The 21,770-nt window shown below is 44.7% G+C and overlaps 1 protein-coding gene across 4 annotated transcripts in view; it reads left to right on the top strand.

The window, feature by feature from the left end:
- cspg5 (chondroitin sulfate proteoglycan 5) overlaps positions 1-18,011 on the top strand; it is a 35,720-nt gene extending 17,709 nt beyond the window's left edge. The window contains exons 4-5 of one of the 4 annotated variants that reach the window (XM_062958113.1): positions 11,424-11,577; positions 17,236-18,011. In XM_062958113.1, the coding sequence (XP_062814183.1) occupies positions 11,424-11,577; positions 17,236-17,400 (319 nt within the window). In that variant the 3' untranslated portion in view covers positions 17,401-18,011. The other 3 variants (XM_062958115.1, XM_062958114.1, XM_062958116.1) reach the window with 3 other exon arrangements.
- The last annotated feature ends 3,759 nt before the right edge of the window (positions 18,012-21,770 follow it).

The following is a 21,770-nucleotide window of genomic DNA, read 5'->3' on the forward strand; positions in this document are numbered from 1 at the left end:
ACTTGGTCTCCTAGCAACCCAATAAAAAACAATAAAAAATTGATACAATAAAATACTATAATAACAGAAAATAACTAAAAATAATACATAAAATAATAAAATATAATAAATAAAAAGATAACTTACAATAAAATTAATTAAAAAATAACAATAACATCAAATAAAAATTACACAACAGTTTTTAACCAATACCACCACCACTTTGCCACAGCAACGCGTGGCCGGGCACAGCTAGTCTGTATATATAAAAGAGTGATGGCGTCACGGCAGCGGACAAAACAACAAAAGTAAACACCCCACAACCTCGAAAATTGACAGCACAACCCCTCATCCATGCCTCTAGGTTGATACAACAAAAAGAAAAGAAAAATAAAGTCCTAATTAGAGGGAGAGAAATCATTGTTTTTATCCAATTGCTGCCAGTTAGAAGGCTAAGCTCCACTCACTTGGTCTCCTAGCAACCCACTCAGCCCAGGGGACCCTTTACCTTCACTACCACCAATTCCTCAAGACTTTATTTCCCATACCACCAGACTTCGCCACAGCAACGCGTGGCCGGGCACAGCTAGTGATACTATAATTCTGTGTTTACATCAGCAAACGGACTTGTGCAGGAATGGCACAGAGACCGTGAATATGTTTCCAAACCCTTTCCGCTAAAGGCCAGAACGGGCTCAGTCTCCCCCACTGCCGGCCTGCTGGCCCCAAATGACCCCAAGAGCACGTATGTGGGGGGAACACAATCTCAATACTCTGATTGCAGCTGGAGGCAAGGAAAATCCCTCTCGGGAGTCCCGGGAATCCAATAGGATGGACTCTGTGTCTCCAAATCAATGCAATATCTCGGGGAGCTTTGGTTAAGTTTGGATTAAAACCTGGAAGAGATCTGTTGCCCATCTCGACATGGCAGCTATTGAGTTGCTGTGTGTTTTCCGGGCTTTGTGGCCATGTCCCGGAAGCATTCTCTCCTGATGTTTTGCCCACATCTATGGCAGGCATCCCCAGAGGTTGTGAGGTCTGTTGGGTTTATATATCCAGGGTGGGAGAAAGAACTCTTGTTTGCTTGAGGCAAGTGTGAATGTTGCAACTGGCCACCTCAATTAGCATTTTTAATGGACTTGCAGCTCCAAAGCCTGGCTGCTTCCTGCCTGGGGGAATCCTTTTATTTTTTTTTTATTTATTCCGCCCTTCTCACTCCGAAGGGGACTCAGGATGGATCACATTACACATATAAGGCAAACATTCAATGCCTTTTCACATAGAACAAAGACAAGACAAACGTGGGGCTCCGAGCTGGCCTCGAACTCATGACCTCTTGGTCAAAGTGATTTATTGCAGCTGGTTGCTCAACAGCCTGCGCCACAGCCCGGCTGTTCACTCTAACAGCCAACTCTTCTCTGTTGGAGGCAAGTGTGAATTTTGCAAATGGACTGGCAGCTTCAGAGCCTGGCTGCTTCCTGCCTGTTGGGGAATCCTCTGCTGGGAGGTGTTAGCTGACCAGATTGATTAGCACTGAATAGCCTTGCAGGTTCAAAGGCTGGCTGCTTCCTGCCTGGGGGGACTCCTTTCCACTCTAACAGCCAACTCTTCTCCGTTGGAGGCAAGTGTGAATTTTGCAAATGGACTGGCAGCTTCAAAGCCTGGCTGCTTTCTGCCTGTTGGGGAATCCTCTGCTGGGAGGTGTTAGCTGACCAGATTGATTAGCACTGAATAGCCTTGCAGGTTCAAAAGCTGGCTGCTTCCTGCCTGGGGAAATCCTTTTCACTCTTAACAGCCAACTCTTCTCAGTTGGAGGCAAGTGTGAATTTTGCAAATGAACTGGCAGCTTCAAATCCTGTCTGCTTTCTGCCTGGGGGGAATCCTCTGTTGGGAGGTGTTAGCTGGCCCTGATTGTTTCCCGTCTTAAATTCCCCTGTCCTCCTAACTCAACCAGAGATGTCATCCATAGCAGAGCACTTGATGAACCAACCGGGACACTGAATATTATTTGAGAAGACAGAAATGCTGGACCACTCTCACAACCACCATGTCAGACTACACAGAGAAGCCACTGAAATCCACAAGAAACAGGTGGATAATTTTGACAGAAAGGAGAAACCAATGAAAATGAACAAAATCTGGCTTCTAGCGTTAACAGACTCCAAAATCAGGACAGTAAACAAAGAAAACAGGAGACTTTCAGACTGGAAACAATCAGGGCCAGCGAACACCTTCCAACAAAGGATTCCCCTAGGCAGGGAGCAGCCAGGCTTTGAAGCTGCAAGGCTATTCAATGCTAATCAAGATGGACAATTGCAACATTCACACTTGCCTCCAACAGACGAGTTCTTTCTCCCACCCTGGACATTATTCCACAGATATATAAACCCTACTTTTCTAGTTTCCAATATACTTCACAACCTCTGAGGATGCTTGTCATAGATGTGGGTGAAACGTCAGGAGAGAATGCTTCTGGAACAGCCCAGGCAAGAGTTCTTTCTCCCACCCTGGGCATCATTCCCCAGATATACAAACCCCACTTGCCCAGTTTCCATCAAACCTCACAACCTCTGAGGATGCCTGCCACAGATGTGGGTGAAACGTCAGGAGAGAATGCTTCTGGAACAGCCCAGGCAAGAGTTCTTTCTCCCACCCTGGGCATCATTCCCCAGATATACAAACCCCACTTGCCCAGTTTCCATCAAACCTCACAACCTCTGAGGATGCCTGCCACAGATGTGGGTGAAACGTCAGGAGAGAATGCTTCTGGAACAGCCAGGACAACAGTACTTTCTCCCACCCTGGGCATCATTCTCTAGATATATAAACCTCACTTGCCCAGTTTCCCTCAAACCTCACAACCTCTGAGGATGCCTGCCATAGAGGTGGGCGAAACATCAGGAGAGAATGCTTCTGGAACAGCCCGGAAAATTCACAGCAACCCAGCGATCCTGGCCATGAAAACCTTGAACAACACATGGAAGCCATTGCTAGATACCTGGCATTTTCTCCCAAAACTGGGATAGTGAGAAACGTATTTAAAAGGTCACACATGTACCAATATAGTAAACAATCTGAATTATATACATAACAAATAATGAGTATAGAAGGTTTGTAGAAGGTTGTGATTTCCATTAAAATGACCACAACAGAGAAGGCTAGGCTTCGGTTGTCGAAAAGACATGCGAGGGGATGGCAGAGAGATAGAATGGGATGCGGAAGGGGCTCAAAAAAAAACGAGCCTCAGCCGGTCTGCTGACCCCGGATGACCCCATAGAGCATTCATGTGCAGGGATCACCACGTAAACTCGTAAACTCCGATTGCCTGCTGCTGAAGGCAAGGAAAAGCTCTCTTTGGAACCCGGCGCCTGGGCAGGCCAACTCCCTAATGAGCCGCTAATGAATGTTTTGCCTCGTCGAAAGAGTGCCATCGGTCATTATTATCCTGGGAGACCAAGGCACGGATATGCAGAGAAGCAAAGCTGCATTCCTATTGTGGCGTCCCAGGCGCATGGGCCAACTTTGGCTCTCCTTCCAGGTGTTTTGGACTCCAACTCCCACCATTCCTGACAGCCTCAGGCCCCTTCCTTTTCCCCCTCCGCCGCTTAAGCGGCGGAGGGGGAAAAGGAAAGGGCCTGAGGCTGTCAGGAATGGTGGGAGTTGGAGTCCAAAACACCTGGAAGGAAGACCCAAGTTGATCCATTTCTTTTTGATGAGTATGTCATCCATGTACCTAAAGAATGGTAGGAGTTGGGGATTGGCTAGATGACATCAGGGAAATCCCGTGATGTTTCGAATCCCGTGATGTTTCTCACCAAAGGACAAAAAACGCGAGATTCAAAGGTGTGCGGATATCCCGATTCTGAATATCCCGGATATTTTATCCTTTTATCCCATGAGTTCCTGGTTCAAAATGGGGTGTGGCTAGACGGCGATAGGGGAAATCCCGTGATGTTTCCGCACCAAAGGACAAAAAAACGCAAGATTTAAAAGTGTGAGGATATCCCGATTCTGAATATCACGAATATTTTATCCTTTTATCCCATGAGTTCCTGGTTCAAAATGGGGAGTGGCTAAACGGCGACAGGGGAAATCCCGTGATGTTTCGCACCAAAGGACAAAAAACGCGAGATTCAAAGGTGTGCGGATATCCCGATTCTGAATATCACGAATATTTTATCCTTTTATTCCATGAGTTCCTGGTTCAAAATGGGGAGGGTGTGGCTAGACGGTGACAGGGGAAATCCCGTGATGTTTCACACCAAAAACGAAAGATTCAAAGGTGTACGGATATCCCGATTCTGAATATCCCGGATATTTTATCCTTTTATCCCATGAGTTCCTGGTTCAAAATGGGGAGGGTGTGGCTAGACGGTGTCAGGACCCAGGCTGCGGAACACCAATAACCATGCGCAGAGACCAGAATCTATCTAATATCTTTATTAAGGTAATATATAAAGTCAATAAAAACAAGTGTAGAATATAGTTCAGAAGTAGACCTTTCAGGAAAGGTCAAATATAGTCCAGGAAAATAATGTCCAATATGTGATATTAAAGTCCAAAGTTATAATCCAATAACCGAAACACACACTTTGCCAAGCAAAGTGTGGGGAAATGACAGGGTCCTTTAGTCCAATGGAGCTTGACAAACAAGGCTGGAAGCAAACTAGATTCTTGGCAAACAAGGCTTGATACGTGGCAACAAGAGGCAAGAAGCAAGAGCAAGGTCCGTGGAAACAAGGAAGCTTGATGCTAGAACAAGGTCCATGAAACAAGGCTTGGAACTTGATCCTGGAGGCAAGGGACTGGAGTAGCGTAGTCCACACACGATCTCACTCCACAAGGTGACGAATTGACTCCGCAAGGATTTCTTTGCGGGTAAACACCTATATAGGATCTTGTTTTCCCGCCAAGGAACACTTTCCCTGGGGAACAAGAAACGAAACCCATACTGTGTCCAGATGCATGACTCCTTAAGATTTCCCAAGGGAAACAGGCTTAATCAGCTAATTGTCTGGCAGCAATCCTGGCGCTTCTGCGATTCGCCTCCCTAGCGCCTCTATCTCGATTATAATCATCCCGGCGAGAAAATGGGGGAGATTTCTGCTCAAGGCTTGTTTGGCTGACTTCTTGTGGGCAAACATCTTGCAGGTGCAAGGGCTCCAAATCTGGCTGAAACGGTGGGAAACCCAAGTTTTCCTCTTCATCTGCCACAATAGTACTAGGAACAGGACTACATGGCCCATGAGACATCACAGACAGTGACAGGGGAAATCCCACGATGTTTCGCACCACAGGGCGAGTTTTAAAGGTGCCCGAATATCCCGATTCTGAATATCCCTGATATCTGCATCGCTGCATGTCTTTGTGATCAGAAAATATGGGATTCTTTATGTTGGTTTCTACACTATATTTTCTGTTCCTGGATTATAAATGTAAGTTGTGTGCGAATATCCCAGATATCCGCATCGCTGCGTGTCCCTCCACTCAGAAAATAAGGGATTCTTTATGTTGGTTTCTATACTATATTTTCTGTTCCTGGGTTATAAATGTCAGTTCCTCATATCATAAAAACAGGGTGAAAGTTTATGGAACGACAAAAACATTGTCGTTGCAAGAGGGACATTGCTATCCGCACCAATGGACAAAAAGCATGAGATTTAAAGGTGCACGAATATCCCGATTCTGAATATCCCTGATATCTGCATCGCTGCATGTCTTTGTGATCAGAAAATATGGGATTCTTTATGTTGGTTTCTACGCTATATTTTCTGTTCCTGGATTATAAATGTAAGTTGTGTGCGAATATCCCGGATATCCGCATCGCTGCGTGTCTTTGCGCTCAGAAAATACGGGATTCTTTATGTTGGTTTCTACATAAATATCTATGTTGATATTTTGGGTTATATGGCTGTGTGGAAGAGCCCTGAATACATCCTGGGACCTACAGGTCTGTATGGGGATCGGTTCTCAATGTCCAGGGTTTTTTTGTCCCGGCTGTAAAACCCACATTTTGGCTCTGCCTGGAAGCGCCCCCGGTTCAAAGGCAGATATTGTGGATTATCTACCTTGATATTTTGGATCACATGGCTGTGTGGAATGGTCTTGAGCTTCAAAGCTCTCAAACCCTTTCCTGGAAAACATGCTCTACTGCTTGGAGGGTTCATTCACGTCAAATCCTGGATCTGATCCATCATCCACTATTCATGTGGGATTCCTTTTGCATAGCTTATAGCAGGCATGGGCAAACTTCGACCCTCCAGGTGTTTTGGACTTCACCTGATTTCGGTGAACCAAGGATTTCACATTTCAAATAGTGCTAAGAAGTGTTGGGAATTGACGAGCCGCTAAGCTCTAATTACCCTCTTTATTTATTATTTATTTATTTACAGCATTTATATTCCGCCCTTTTTTCTCACCCCGAAGGGGACTCAGGGCGGATCACATTACACAAATCAGGCAAACATTCAATGCCTTTTAACATAGAACAAAGACAAGACAAACATAGGCTCCGAGCGGGCCTTGAACTCATGACCTCCTGGTCAGAGTGATTCATTGCAGCTGGTTGCAGCTGGCTTGTTCCCCAGCCTTGCTCTCCAGCCTGTGCCACAGCCCGGGCCCGGTAAATTCCCATTAAAATAGCAGAGTAAAAAATTGCAGCGGTGAGACTTACGCGCAGTGTGAGTTTCGGAAGGCCTCTTTGTCATCAGGAAGGCAAAGGGATGCAAAGTTAGCTTTAAAGTTTAAAAACATTTATTGAGGTAAAAAGAAATCCATTGATGGATAGAAAAGGTTTGGAGCTAACTATCCAATCTAATCCTGTTCTAATACACATAGATGGATCAAAATAACAAAGGCCTAGATAGCTACATCATGGCTGGTTGAGGGACAAAGGTGTGTCCTCTCTGGAACAAAGCAGGAATGGCGACCAAGCCTCTTGGGCTTCTTCTTCTCTAGGGCCATAAACATTCCAAAGGCCCAATTGGGGAAGTTACGTCAAAGCCCTAGGAGAGATCACATTTCTAAAGCATCAAAGGATGGGGTTGACCTAAACAGGTCAGGAAGGAGGAAACAATAGTGAAGCCTAAGCAAAGCATGCATGGAACTGGGGAAGGTGTCCCTAACTCTTTTCCAAGCTTCCTATCTAACCATGGAGACTCAATGCGATTTCCTGCTTCTTGGCAGAATGGGGTTGGACTGGATGGCCCATGAGGTCTCTTCCAACTCTACTATTCTATGATTCTATAGGCAATACAGGATGACATTTTTCCAACAAGAAGGACATCTGGCCTGACTCCTAAAGTAGATCCATTGAATCGATTCCCACATGTAGGCAAAGCCCATTGAATCCTACAATGGGCACCACAATAGGAGTCCATCCTGGTGTCTCCCTTTGCATCCCAACGCGCTGCCTGTGTCGTTGCCACCAACGTGGGTCTTGGGCTGTGGAAGAACGAGGAGGGGGTCCCAAAGCCTGGGAACGGCCCGTGCCTCTCTTCCCGAGACCCCTCCTCTGCCCGGGGTCATGGGAGCTGGAGCCGGACTCCAACGCTCTCCCTATTCTTCCCGCAAGCCGGAGAGCGGCCAGTGCATGCCAATGAGCCTTGCGCAGTAGCCCACCCCCCAGATCCGCCGTAGCCCACCCTCGCCATTCTTCCCACGTCCCTGGAGCCCCTTCAAGAGGGAGCAGATGGCCCATTGTCTCCACATTCGCCATGGAAGGAGGAGGAGGAGAAGGGGACGCATTCCAGGACTTGCTTTGCCTGCATCTTGGGGGTCCCAGGGATGCCTTTGGTAAAAGCTGGGGAGGGGTCTCAACACTCATACATTCATGGGCATCGTCTTGCAAAACGTACAGATTATTATTAGTGTTATTATATTTATTTATCTTGATGTAAAAGCATTAGTATAGCCCAGTCATGGGCCAACTTGGGCCCTCCAGGTGTTTTGGACTCCAACTCCCACCATTCCTAACAGCCTACCGGCTGTTAGGAATGGTGGGAGTTGGAGTCCAAAACACCTGGAGGGCCCAAGTTGGCCCATGACTGGTATAGTGGAACATAAAAAGGAAAGTATGATATATAATAATCTATCTATATATATAAAAGAGTGATGGCATCACGGCGACCCACAAAACAACAAAACTACAGGCCCCCCAACCTCGAAACTTGACAACACAACCCATCATCCACGCCTCTAGGTTGATACAACAAAAAGAAAAGAAAAATAAAGTCCTAATTAGAGAGAGAGGAATAATTGCTTTTATCCAATTGCTGCCAGTTAGAAGGCTAAGCTCCTCCAACTTGGTCTCCTAGCAACCCAATAAAAAATAATAAAAAACATTTAAAAAATAATTAAAAACACTAAAAAAATAATACAAGAAAATACCATAATAACAAAAAATAACTAAAAATTATACAAGAAAATAATAAAATATAAAAAATAAAAAGATAACTTACAATAAAATTAATTAAAAAATACAAATAACGTCAAATAAAAATTACACAACAAATCTTAACCAATACCACCACCACTTTGCCACAGCAACGCGTGGCCGGGCACAGCTAGTATATATATAAAAGGGTAATGAAATTTCGGCCTAGGACAAAACAACAAAACTACACATCCCAGAAACACTAAACTTGGCAGCACAACCCCTCATCCCTGCCTCTACGTTCATACAACAAACAGCTCCAGCTATTCCAGGTTTTGAGACTGCAAGGCTATTCGCTGCTATTCCACCTGGCCAACAAAGGATTCCCATCAGCCACAGCAACACGTGGCCGGGCAAAGCTAGTCTATATACAGTAGAGTCTCACTTATCCAACGTTCTGGATTATCCAACACATTTCTGTAGTCAATGTTTTCAATATATCACGATATTCTGGTGCTAAATTCGTAAATACAGTAATTACTACATAGCATTAATGTGTAATGAACTACTTTTTCTGTCAAATTTGTTGTATAACATGATGTTTTGGTGCTTAATTTGTAAAATCATAACCTATTTTGATGTTTAATAGGCTTTTTCTTAATCCCTCCTTATTATCCAACATATTCGCTTATCCAACATTCTGCCGGCCCGTTTATGTTGGATAAGTGAGACTCTACTGTATATAAAAGGGTAATGAAATTTCGGCCTAGGACAAAACAACAAAACGACACATCCCAGAAACACTAAACATGGCAGCACAACCCCTCATCCATGCCTCTACGTTCATACAACAAAAAGCTCCAGCTACTCCAGAAAACAGCCAGGCTTTGAGACTGCAAGGCTATTCACTGCTATTCCACCTGGCCAACAAAGGATTCCCATAAGCCACAGCAACGCGTGGTCGGGCAAAGCTAGTATATTATTATTTTTTTATTATTATTATTAAACTTTATTTGTACCCCGCTAGCATCTCCCGAAGGACTCGATGCGGCTTACAAAGGCCAAGGCCTCAACACACAATATAACAATACAAAACAAAAAGCAAATTAAAAACAATTAAAACAGTACAGTAGAGTCTCACTTATCCAACGTTCTGGATTATCCAACGCATTTTTGTAGTCAATGTTTTCAATATATCATGATATTTTGGTGCTAAATTCATAAATACAGTAATTACTACATAGCATTACTGCGTATTGAACTACTTTTTCTGCCAAATTTGTTGTAAAACATGATGTTTTGGTGCTTAATTTGTAAAATCATAACCTAATTTGATGTTTAATAGGCTTTTCTTTAATGCCTCTTTATTATCCAACATATTCGCTTATCCAACATTCTGCCGGCCCGTTTATGTTGGATAAGTGAGACTCTACTGTATCAACAACAAGCAATAAACAATACGCTAAAACACAATAAAACTGTCTAAATGGAAAGATATATAAGTACTATATTTGTAATATAATATTATCTTCTATATAAACAAATTTTAGTAACAACTGTTTTCCAGACTGTAAAAGAAGGGGATTATGGTGTCGTACTAACATCAATCTAAACTGGATTTGAATGGAAACGGTAGTAGATCATAGCCAAATCCCTGTAAAATCTCTCATGTCTACTAGTGGTATATATAGCAACGTATACTCTACTTAAAGTATCCAATACAGTATTCATATTTCTAAATATGTGATTATTGAGGTCCCATCCACACAGTACCTTTCTCTGCTAGTTTGGCAGGAGCTAGGGCCAACAGCTCACCCAACTCATGGCTTCGAACTGCCAACCTTTAGATCAGCAGATTCAACAGTTAAATGGTTTAACCAGTTGCACCACTGTGGCCTCATAAAGGTTCCCATTAAGGCAAGGGTGTCCAAAACACCTGATGTCCAGGTTTTAAAGTAATTGTTGTATTTGCTACCTATATTTATATTGCTATATTGTGAGCGGCCGCTGTTAGCTCCAGCTCCTGCCAACCTAGCAGTTCGAAAACATGCCAATGTGAGTAGATCAATAGGTACTGCTCCAGCAGGAAGGTAACGGCGCTCCATGCAGTCATGCCAATGGCCACATGACCTAGGAGGCGTCTAAGGACAATGCCGGCTCTTTGGCTTAGAAATGGAGATGAGCACCAACCCCCAGAGTCAGACATGACTGGACTTAACGTCAGGGGAAACCTTTACCTTTTATATTGTTTTTAAATTACTGATTGTATGTAAACCTATATTGTTGCTGGGCTTGTCCCCATGTAAGCAGCCCTGAGTCCCTTTGTGGAGATGGAGGCGGGGTATAAGAATAAAGTTATTATTATTATTATTATTATTATTATTATTATTATTATTATTATTACTATTATATTTTTATAACCTCCATCTCTCATAAAGCACTCTGTGCATGCCCAGGTGCAGTCCCACTTGACCATTTCTCAAAGCAGGGCCGGGCTTTAGCACAGCAAGTGAATCACCAAGCTGCAATAAATCTGCAAACTAAAAGGTTGAGAGTTCGAAGCCTGGGTCAGGGTGAGCTCCTGATCCTTTAGCCCAGCTTTGGCCTACCTAGCAGTTCGAAAACAAATGCGAGTAGATAAATAGGAACTGCATTAAAAGCGATGAGGTATTTATTTAGCCTCAGAAAAAAAGGAAGTTTACGAATAAAGAAAGCTCTTTGGCAGGGAGATGGAGCGACAGCACCCTCCAGTGGTCAGAACCAAGCACAGCCTCCAAAGATGCCGAAAGATGGGAAAGCCTATATATACCTCTATCTGTTGCCTGTCTTGTAATTGTTATAATCGGCACTGAATGTTTACCGCGTATGTTTGCATTGTGATCCACCCTGAATCCGCTTCGGGGTGAGAAAGAAGGGCAGAATATAAATGCTGTAAATAAATAAATTAGAGGCACTGAGAGGTTTGAAAGGACGAAGCTGTGTATATGTTTATGTTTAACTCTTCTTTCTCTCTTTCTTCTCTCGTTTTTTTTTCTCCTCCTCCTTCCTTCCCTCCCTGTTTGGCTGGCAGATACCGCACTCCGTCTGAGCTGCACAACGACAACTTCTCGCTGTCCACCATTGCGGAGGGCTCCCACCCAAATGTAAGGAAATTTTGTGACACCCCGTGTAATCTCTCCCCTCATGCCCGTGCATTGGCTTACTATGATAACATTATCTGTCAGGTAACTCTGTCTTCTTCACGTCTCCCCTTCTGCATGCCTTGCGCTCCCCTTGCATCTGACCCCCAGCCCTGACCCCCGTCTCCCCACACCATCCGCTCCAGAGCAGGCTCCGGGCAGCGCCAGGCAGAGGAACCCCATTGGCACCCCATTGATCAGGCACTGTTTTATTTGGTATTGAAACACCTTTTCACCCAGCACCACAACAGAGTCCAGTAGTTCTAGCTAAAATGTATATTTAAAAAAGCAAGGAAAAAGAGAAAAGAGGGAATTCCAAAAGGGTCAGTAGAATAAGAAATACAAAATAGCAGTAATCCAAAAATGACAAAGTACATAAAGTCAAGAGAACCAAAATCCACAACATAAATCCATAAACATGAAAACAGGAACTTTGCCAAAGTAAACCCTTAAAGGAAACAAGTCATGAACCAGAACAGGAAATCTGAGAATACTTGAATCATGAACTTGATTCATGATTCCTGTGACAACGTTGTGTTCTCTAGGAAGCTTGAAGCCCAGACCACATAACTGAATCATGAACTTGAAAGCTGAACCTGTTGACAACGTTGTCAGCTCTGAGACACCAAGTAAACATCACTTAATTTAAGCCCAAGCCCGACCAAGAGACCATGAGATCATGCCTCGCACACCTGGGTTTCAAGGACTATCCACAGAGTCTCACTCTCCAGGTGCCCATGAGATCATGTCTAATACCCTGGGCCTTCAAGATCTTATCTCGGATTCTCTGAGAATATCCCGTTTATCTATTTTTTACTCCTTTCGTTCTCAGGCCTAATCTAGTTTCCCAAGAAAACTCCTCATCTTATCTCGGATTCTCTGAGAATATCCCGTTTGTCTATTTTTCACTCCTTTCGTTCTCAGGCCTAATCTAGTTTCCCGAGAAAACTCATCTTATCTTGGATTCTCTGAGAATATCCCATTTGTCTATTTTCCCATCTACTGTTCTGATTTTTGAGTTTTTTAATACTGGTAGCCAGATTTTGTTCATTTCAAGCTTGTGGACAACTCCAACAGAAAAGAGGAAACCATGAAAATGAACAAAATCTGGCTACCAGTATTAAAAAACTCAAAAATCAGATCAGTAGATGGGAAACAACACTATGAGGGCAGAGGAGCCCCAGGGATGGCTAATGACTCTGAACAAAGGATGCCCCCCAGGCAAGAGACAAACCTTTCCAATGCTAATTAGAGTGATTAAATGCAACATTAACTGGCTTCCAACTGAAAAAGGACTCTTGTCACACCCTGGACTCTCCACAGATATATATTTACCTTCCTTGCCTAGTTTATCCATGCCTCACAGCCTCTGAGGATGCCTGCCATAGATGTGGGCAAAACGTCAGGAGAGAATACTTCTGGAACATGGCCAGACAGCCCGAAAGACATAGAACAACCCTGTGATCCCGGTCATGAAAGCCTTCGACAACACAATTGACACCTGCTTTGCTGCAGAGAGGGATCCCGATGCGCCTGGCTTGCTGCTGTTGCTCTGAGCCTGCTTTGCCGATGCCCCCGACCCACATTTCCCTGCCCCATTCCTTCCCCACTGTGTCCATTGCTCATCGGGGCTCCTCGAGGCCCCGGCTTTGTCTGCCATGGCATATGTCCGTCTGCGTGCCACCAACACCCCTCTGGCCCGAAGGGGATACTTGGGGGAGGGGAGTGGGTGCGGGGCTACTGCTATGCCTTCGCTGCCTGTCTTCTCCACTTATTTGGAGGGAGGGGGGAGGTTGGGGTGGCATGGCTTGAGGATGCAAGAGCACGTACAGAGCGAGCGTCACAAAGGGAGATCCCGTTATGAGGGTTTGCTTGGGGTGTGTGTGTTGCTATGCCTGGAGGATGAGAGAGTGTGACTCAACAAGGGTTTCCATGGTCTCCAGAAGTCATAGTTCAACATTAAAGGGCAGGCATGGAGCAACTTCAGCCCTCCAAGTGTTTTGGACTTCAAATCCCACAATTCCTAGCACTCTAGCCTTGAGCACCTTTTCACCCACACCTGAGTCCAGTAGTACTAACTACAACAGTTTATTAGGAAAAGCAGGTACAAAGGGGGAAAGATCAGTAGGAAAGGAGCTACAAAATAAAAATAGTCTATATACACAAGAGTAGTAGTCCAAAAATGGCAAGGTACATGAAGTCAAGGGAGTCAAGATCACAGGCATAAATCCAGGCTCCTTCTTTGGAGGCTTTTAAGCAGAGGCTGGATGGCCATCTGTCGGGGGTGCTTTGAATGCGATTTCCTGCTTCTTGGCAAAATGAGGTTGGACTAGATGGCCCATGAGGTCTCTTCCAACTCTACTATTCTATGATTCTATAAGCATGAAAACAAGAAGTTTTCCCAAGGCGAAACTCTTTCATTTACATAAGCAAATGCAGGAAACTTGAACTTGAGAACTGAAACAGGAACTTGAATCTGTTGGCAACATTGTCTGCTCTAAGACACCAAGTAAACATCACCTAATTTAAGCCCAAGCCTGACCAAGAGACCATGAGATCATGCCTCACACACCTGGGTTTCAAGGACTTTCCACAGAGTCTCTCTGAATGCCTAATTAATCTATCCTACACTCCCTCCTTGCTGAGACCTAATCTGATATCTCAGGAAAACTCCCCATCAACTGAAGGCTGATTCTCAAGAGAAATGGACCTGTCATTGGTTTCCTTTTCCCCTGTTGCTAAAGAATGAACATTAGAATCCAAAATATCCTCTGTCTCATCTTCCACTGCTTGCATTTCTCTCCTATCCGAAGCCTGTAATTCACCCTAGAATCATAGAGTAGTAGAGTTGGAAGAGACCTCATGGGCCATCCAGTCCAACCCCTGCCAAGAAGCAGGAAATCACACTCAAAGCACCCCTGACAGATGGCCATCCAGCCTCTGCTTAAAAGCCTCCAAAGAAGGAGCCTCCACCACACTCCGAGGCAGAGAGTTCCACTGCCGAACAGCCTTCACAGTCAGGAATTTCTTCCTGATGTTCAGGTGGAATCTCCTTTCCTGTAGTTTGAAGCCATTGTTCCGTGTCTTAGTCTCCAGGGCAGCAGAAAACAAGCTTGCTCCCTTCTCACATATTTGTACATGGCTATCAGGTCTCCTCTCAGCCTTCTCTTCTGCAGGCTAAACATGCCCAATTCTTTAAGCTGCTCCTCATAGGGATTGTTCTCCAGACCCTTGATCATTTTAGTCGCTCCTCTGGACGCCTTCCAGCTTGTCAACATCTCCCTTCAACTGTGGTGCCCAGAATTGGACACAGTGTGATTCCAGGTGTGGTCTGACCAAGGCAGAATAGAATAAGGGGGAGCAGGACTTCCCTGGATCTAGACGCTATTCCCCTATTGATACAGGCCAAAATCCCATTGGCTTTTTTTGCAGCCGCATCACAATGTAGGCTCATGTTCAACTTGTTGTTCACAAGGACTCCAAGGTCTTTTTCACACGTACTGCTGTCGAGCCAGGCATTGCCCCCATTCTGTATCTTTGCATTCCATTTTTTCTAATCTATTCTTCACTCCCTCATTGCTGAGACCTAATCTGATATCTCAGGAAAACTCTCCATCCACTGAAGGCCGATTCCCAAGAGAAATGGGCCTTTCACTGGTTTCCTTTTCCCCTGTTGCTTTTTTTTCGTGTCAGGAGCAATCGGAGTTGCTTCTGGAGTGAGAGAATTGGCCGTCTGCAAGGACGTTGCCCAGGAGACGCCCGGATGCTTTGATGTTTTTGCCATCCTTGTGGGAGGCTTCTCTCATGTCCCCGCATGGAGCTGGAGCTGACAGAGGGAGCTCATCCATGCTCTCCCTGGATGGGATTCGAACCTGGCAGTCTTCAGATCAGCAACCCAACCCGAGACAGGGCCCTCTCCGTGGTGGCCCCCCGACTCTGGAACACCCTCCCCAAGGATCTCAGACAGGCCCCTACATTGGCAGTCTTCAGAAAGAACTTGAAGACCTGGCTGTTCCAATGTGCCTTCCCAGATTAATAGGAAATCTCCAATACCAAGTCCCATAAGCACTTTATTAGAATTAAGATCGCATATCGCACTCTGCACTTGCCCTAGAAGCCTTATATATCACCTGTCACATCAGTACTTTTAATCTTGTACCCATTACTCTGGCCCAGCCCAGTTTTATTGTGTTTTAGCGTATTGTTTATTGCTTGTTGTTTATACTGTTTTAATTGTTTTTAATTTGCTTTTTGTTTTGTATTGTTATATTGTGTGTTGAGGCCTTGGCCTTTGTAAGCCGCATCGAGTCCTTCGGGAGATGCTAGCGGGGTACAAATAAAGTTTAATAATAATAATAATAATAATAATAATAATAATAATAATAATAATGTCACAAGGCTTTTATCCCCTAGGCCACTGGAGGCTCCTTCCCCCCCTTGCGCCCAGGACGACCCCGGAGCCCCTCACAAGCTTCCGGCATTGTCCCCCATTCTGTATTTTTGCATTCTATTTTTCCTAATCTATTCTTCACTCCCTCCTTGCTGAGACCTAATCTGATATCTCAGGAAAACTCCCCATCAACTGAAAGCTGATTCCCAAGAGAAATGGGCCTTTCACTGGTTTCCTTTTCCCTTGTTGCTAAGGAATGAAAATTGGAATCCAAAACATTATCTGTCTTATGTTTGACTTCGTTCACTTCTCTCCGATCCATAGCCTGTAATTCACCCTGGTCACACACAGACGACTCAGTAGAGAACCCATTATCCCCCTTGTCCTCTGAGAAATGCCCGGCATCTTCCTGAGCCCCAACACTAACCGGCTGTTAGGAATTGTGGGAGTTGAAGTCCAAAACACCTGGAGGGAGGGCCGAAGTTGACCCATGCCTGTCCTAGGAGTACTTACAGAGGCCTAGATGGATTTTCTCGTTATTTCCTCCGATGGGGTTAGCTTCTGCCAGGGTCGCACTGGGGGTCCTGGGGGTCCTCTAGTGCGACTCTGTCTCCTACGGGATGCTTCTCTGCCCGCCGTGCTGGATGTTAACTCTTCTCTTTGGCGCCCCTCTCCTTGCGCCCAGGACGACCCCGGAGCCCCTCACAAGCTTCCGGCATTGTCCCCCATTCTGTATTTTTGCATTCCATTTTTCCTAATCTATTCTTCACTCCCTCCTTGCTGAGACCTAATCTGATATCTCAGGAAAACTCCCCATCAACTGAAAGCTGATTCCCAAGAGAAATGGGCCTTTCACTGGTTTCCTTTTCCCTTGTTGCTAAGGAATGAACATTGGAATCCAAAACATTATCTGTCTCATGTTTGACTTCGTTCACTTCTCTCCGATCCATAGCCTGTAATTCACCCTGGTCACACACAGACGCCTCAGTAGAGAACCCATTATCCCCCTTGTCCTCTGAGAAATGCCCGGCATCTTCCTGAGCCCCAACACTAACCGGCTGTTAGGAATTGTGGGAGTTGAAGTCCAAAACACCTGGAGGGAGGGCCGAAGTTGACCCATGCCTGTCCTAGGAGTACTTACAGAGGCCTAGATGGATTTTCTCGTTATTTCCTCCGATGGGGTTAGCTTCTGCCAGGGTCGCACTGGGGGTCCTGGGGGTCCTCTAGTGCGACTCTGTCTCCTACGGGATGCTTCTCTGCCCGCCGTGCTGGGTGCTAACTCTTCTCTTTGGCGCCCCTCTCCTTGCGCCCAGGACGACCCCGGAGCCCCCCACAAGCTTCCGGACCCGCTGAAGTCCTGCCTGAAGGAGGAGGAGTCCTTCAACATCCAGAACTCCCTGCCCCCCAAGATGGACAACGGCAAGGGGGACCCCACGGAGGGTGGCGAGCGGAACTGCCTGCAGAACAACCTCACCTGAGTCCGAGGAAGAGAGAAAGGTGCGAGAGAGAGAAAGGGAAGAAGAAGAAGACGAGCATTGTCAATGCTTTCTTTGTCGATTGTTCCGGGTTTTTATTTCCTCCACTACCCCCACCCCCACCCCACCCCACCCCTGTTGCCCCCCGACTTCATAGCATGCTTCGGTGTCTTTTTTGTACAGCAAAAATAAATGAAAATACTCATAACCCTAATCATAATAATCCTAAGAATAACAACCGTAATGATAATGATGATGATGATAATAATAAGCGAGAACGAAAACAAAACGAGTTCCTCCGGTGTTTTCTCCTCGATGGATGGGTCGTGTGCGTTGGGTCGTCTGGAATGTCTCTGTCTGTGGGTTTCGCTTGCGCCCCCCGTCCCGTCCCGTCCCGTCCCCCCGGCTCCTGTCTGTGATTTCTAAAACCTTCGCCGTGACTCCACTGACCGACCGGTTTTTATTTTGTATTTTATTTTGTATTTTTTTGGTACTTGACCCGACCCTTTTTTTGGAGAAATGCGTTTTAAAAAAAATATGGGGTGGGGAGGGGGACATCCAAGATCTTGAGATAATAATGATGATGATGATAATAAAACAATTTTTTAAAATTACGCCGCGGCTTTGTGCATCTCTGGTAATCAGGGGTGGAAGGATTTCTGTTGCGCTCCAGCCTTGAGACATTCTTCACCCAACACCACACCGGAGTCCAGTGGTACTAACGACAGCAGTTTATTAAGAAAAGCAGGTACAAAAGGAAAAATAGAACTGGGCTGTGGCACAGGCTGGTTAGTAGCCAGCTGCAATAAATCACTATGAGTTCGAGGCCAGCCCATGTCGGAGTTAGCACCCGACCATTAAAATAAAACAAAAATAGCCTGCTCGTTATAATCTATATATCTATATATATAAAAGAGTGATGGCATCAGGGCAGTGGACAAAACAACAAAAGTAAACACCCCACAACCTCGAAAATTGACAGCACAACCCCTCATCCATGCCTCTAGGTTGATACAACAAAAAGAAAAGAAAAATAAAGTCCTAATTAGAGGGAGAGGAATAATTGTTTTTATCCAATTGCTGCCAGTTAGAAGGCTAAGCTCCACTCACTTGGTCTCCTAGCAACCCACTCAGCCCAGGGGACCCTTGACCTTAACTACCACCAATTCCTCAATACTTTATTTCCCATACCACCAGACTTTGCCACAGCAACGCGTGGCCGGGCACAGCTAGTCTATATATATATATATAAAAGGGTAATGGAATCACAGCACCGGACAAAACAACTAAACTAAACGCCCCACAAACTTCAAAATTGACAGCACAACCTCTCATCCCTGCCTCTACGTTCATACAACAAAAAGAAAAGTAAAATTAAGTCCTAGCCACAGCAACGCATGGCCAAGCACAGCTAGTATATATATAAAAGGATAATGAAATTTCGGCCTAGGACAAAACAACAAAACTACAAATCCCAGAAACACTAAATTTGGCAGCACACACCCTCATCCATGCCTCTACGTTCATACAACAAAAAGCTCCAGCTACTCCAGAAAACGGCCAGGCTTTGAGACTGCAAGGCTATTCACTGCTATTCCACCTGGCCAACAAAGGATTCCCATAAGCCACAGCAACGCGTGGCCGGGCAAAGCTAGTACCCTGTTTCCCTGAAAATAAGACATCCCCAAAAAATAAGACCTAGGACAGGGTTTGCTGAATTGCTAAATATAAGGCCTCCCCCGAAAGTAAGACCTAGCAAAGTTTTTGTTTGGAAGCATGCCTGGCGCCTGCCAAACAAACACCAGAGCATGCAGGATTGGTAAATGTACATACCAGTTGTACATGAAAATAATGGTAGTAACAAGAAATTCTTGACAGGAGTCACAGTTTGTTTGGTTTGGTTATGTTGGTTTGTGATAACAACTACTGTACAGTATTTAATAAATGTTCATTTTTTGTTCAACAGTAAATGTGAATTCTTCTTCTTGGAAAAATAAGACATCCCCTGAAAATAAGACCTAGCACATCTTTGGGAGCAAAAAATAATATAAGACACTGTATTATTTTCGGTATATATATAAAAGGGTAATGAAATTTCGGCCTAGGACAAAACAACAAAACTACACATCCCAGAAACACTCAACTTGGCAGCACAACCCCTCATCCATGCCTCTACGTTCATACAACAAAAAGAAAAGAAAAATAAAGTCCTAATTAGAGGGAGAAGAATAATTGTTTTTATCCAATTGCTGCCAGTTAGAAGGCTAAGCTCTGCCCACTTGGTCTCCTAGCAACCCACTCAGCCCAGGGGACAGGCAGAGTTAGGCCTCACTTAGGCCTCTTCCACACTGCCTATAAAATACAGATTATCTGATTTGAACTGGATTATATGGCAGTGTAGACTCAAGGCCCTTCCACACAGCTCTATAACCCATTTATAATCTTATATTATCTGCTTTGAACTGGATTATCTTGACTCCACACTGCCATAGAATCCACTTCAGTGTGCATTTTATACAGCTGTGTAGAAGGGGCCTCATATAATCCAGTTCTAAGCAGATAATATAAGATTATAAATATACAGTAGAATCTCACTTATCCAACATAAACAGGCCGGCAGAATGTTGAATTGGGGGAGCGGAGAGAGCACAGCTAGTAATAATAACAAAACTTTATTTATATACCACCCTATCTCCCAGATGGGACTCAGGGCAGTTTCCAATCATGAAAACAACACATACATTACACAACAACATAATAACACATTATTAAGCAAGATAAAACAATGCAATTATATAACAATAAATAACACTTACACAACCTGATCAAGGGGACGGGAACCATAAACCCAATATATTAAATTGTATCATTGAAGGCTAGATAAATCTTGTGCTATATATTCAGTCTCAGAGATCGGCGATATTCCAATGTAATTACTCAAAAACCTGCCGACACCACCAGGTCTTCAGTTCCTTACGGAAATTGTATAATGTAGGGGATTGCCTGATCTCGTGGTTGACATAAGCAACCTGAAAGATAGTTGCATCTATCAAGTAGGAAATTTAGGTATCATTTATGTGGGGAGGTTAATTTAACTATTTTACAACACCATAAAAATCATCCAGCAGTGTGCGGAAGAATGAGGAAGTACTCCATCAAGGACTCGGTGTCACAGTGGATAATGAAACAGCTGCTCCCCCTGTGGCTGGAATCGAGCATACCCTCATGAAGCCGGAAGTTGGAGAAGGTTAAATTATCTCTGTGTCTGTCTATATATATCATATGTCTAATAGCATTGAATGTTTAGCATGCATATGTACATTGTGATCCGCCTTGAGTCCCCTTCGGAGTGAGAAAGAAGGGCGGAATATAAATACTGTAAACAAACAAATAAATAAAAGAGGACATTTCCCAAAACAGCGGTAGAAGAGGAACTATAAAATAGCAGTAATCCATATACAAAAGATCAGTACACTATTCGCTTTTCCACATCATCACCAGACCATTGGATGCATTTCTGCCCACGATGAACAAGTTTTCTGAAGTCGACACTCTGTTTCCGCAACCGACGTCTCACAGGACCCATCGCGCACAGATCTTTTGACAGCCAAGCAAAGCCATAATGTGACCCACATGTTCTTGTGAAATGCCGATGGTGCTTGAAATTTCTCTCCGAGTGATACGACGATCGTCCTGAATCAATCTGTGAACCCTTTGCTTGTGAAACTCGGTGGTTGCTGCTGTCACAGGATGTCCAACTCTTTCTTTGTCATGCAAGTCAGACGTTCCCACCTCAACATCTTTAAACTTCCTTGCCCAACGACGCACAGGACTCAGATCAACAAAATCCCCATAAACAGCTTTCATTCTCAAATGAGTCTCCTTTGGGGTGACACCTTCTGCTGTCAAGAATTCAATGACTGAATGTTGCTTAAGTCCCATTGACAGACCATCTACGCAGGGTTCCATACTTCGCTCTTTAACAACACAACCGTTCAATGCTAAGGCTTCCCCGTCTGCGCAGGGTTGCATACGTCGCCCTTTAACAACACAACCGTTCAATGCTAAGGCTTCCCCGTCTGCGCAGGGTCCCATACTTTGCCCTTTAACAACACAACCGTTCAATGCTAAGGCTTCCCCGTCTGCGCAGGGTCCCATACTTTGCCCTTTAACAACACAACCGTTCAATGCTAAGGCTTCCCCGTCTGCGCAGGGTTCCATACTTCACCCTTTAACAACACAACCGTTCAATGCTAAGGCTTCCCCGTCTGCGCAGGGTTCCATACTTCACACTTTAACAACACAACCGTTCAATGCTAAGGCTTCCCCGTCTGCGCAGGGTCCCATACTTTGCCCTTTAACAACACAACCGT

Source organism: Anolis carolinensis, chromosome 6 (assembly GCF_035594765.1).
Source record: "Anolis carolinensis isolate JA03-04 chromosome 6, rAnoCar3.1.pri, whole genome shotgun sequence".
Taxonomy (NCBI): Eukaryota; Metazoa; Chordata; class Lepidosauria; order Squamata; family Dactyloidae; genus Anolis; species Anolis carolinensis.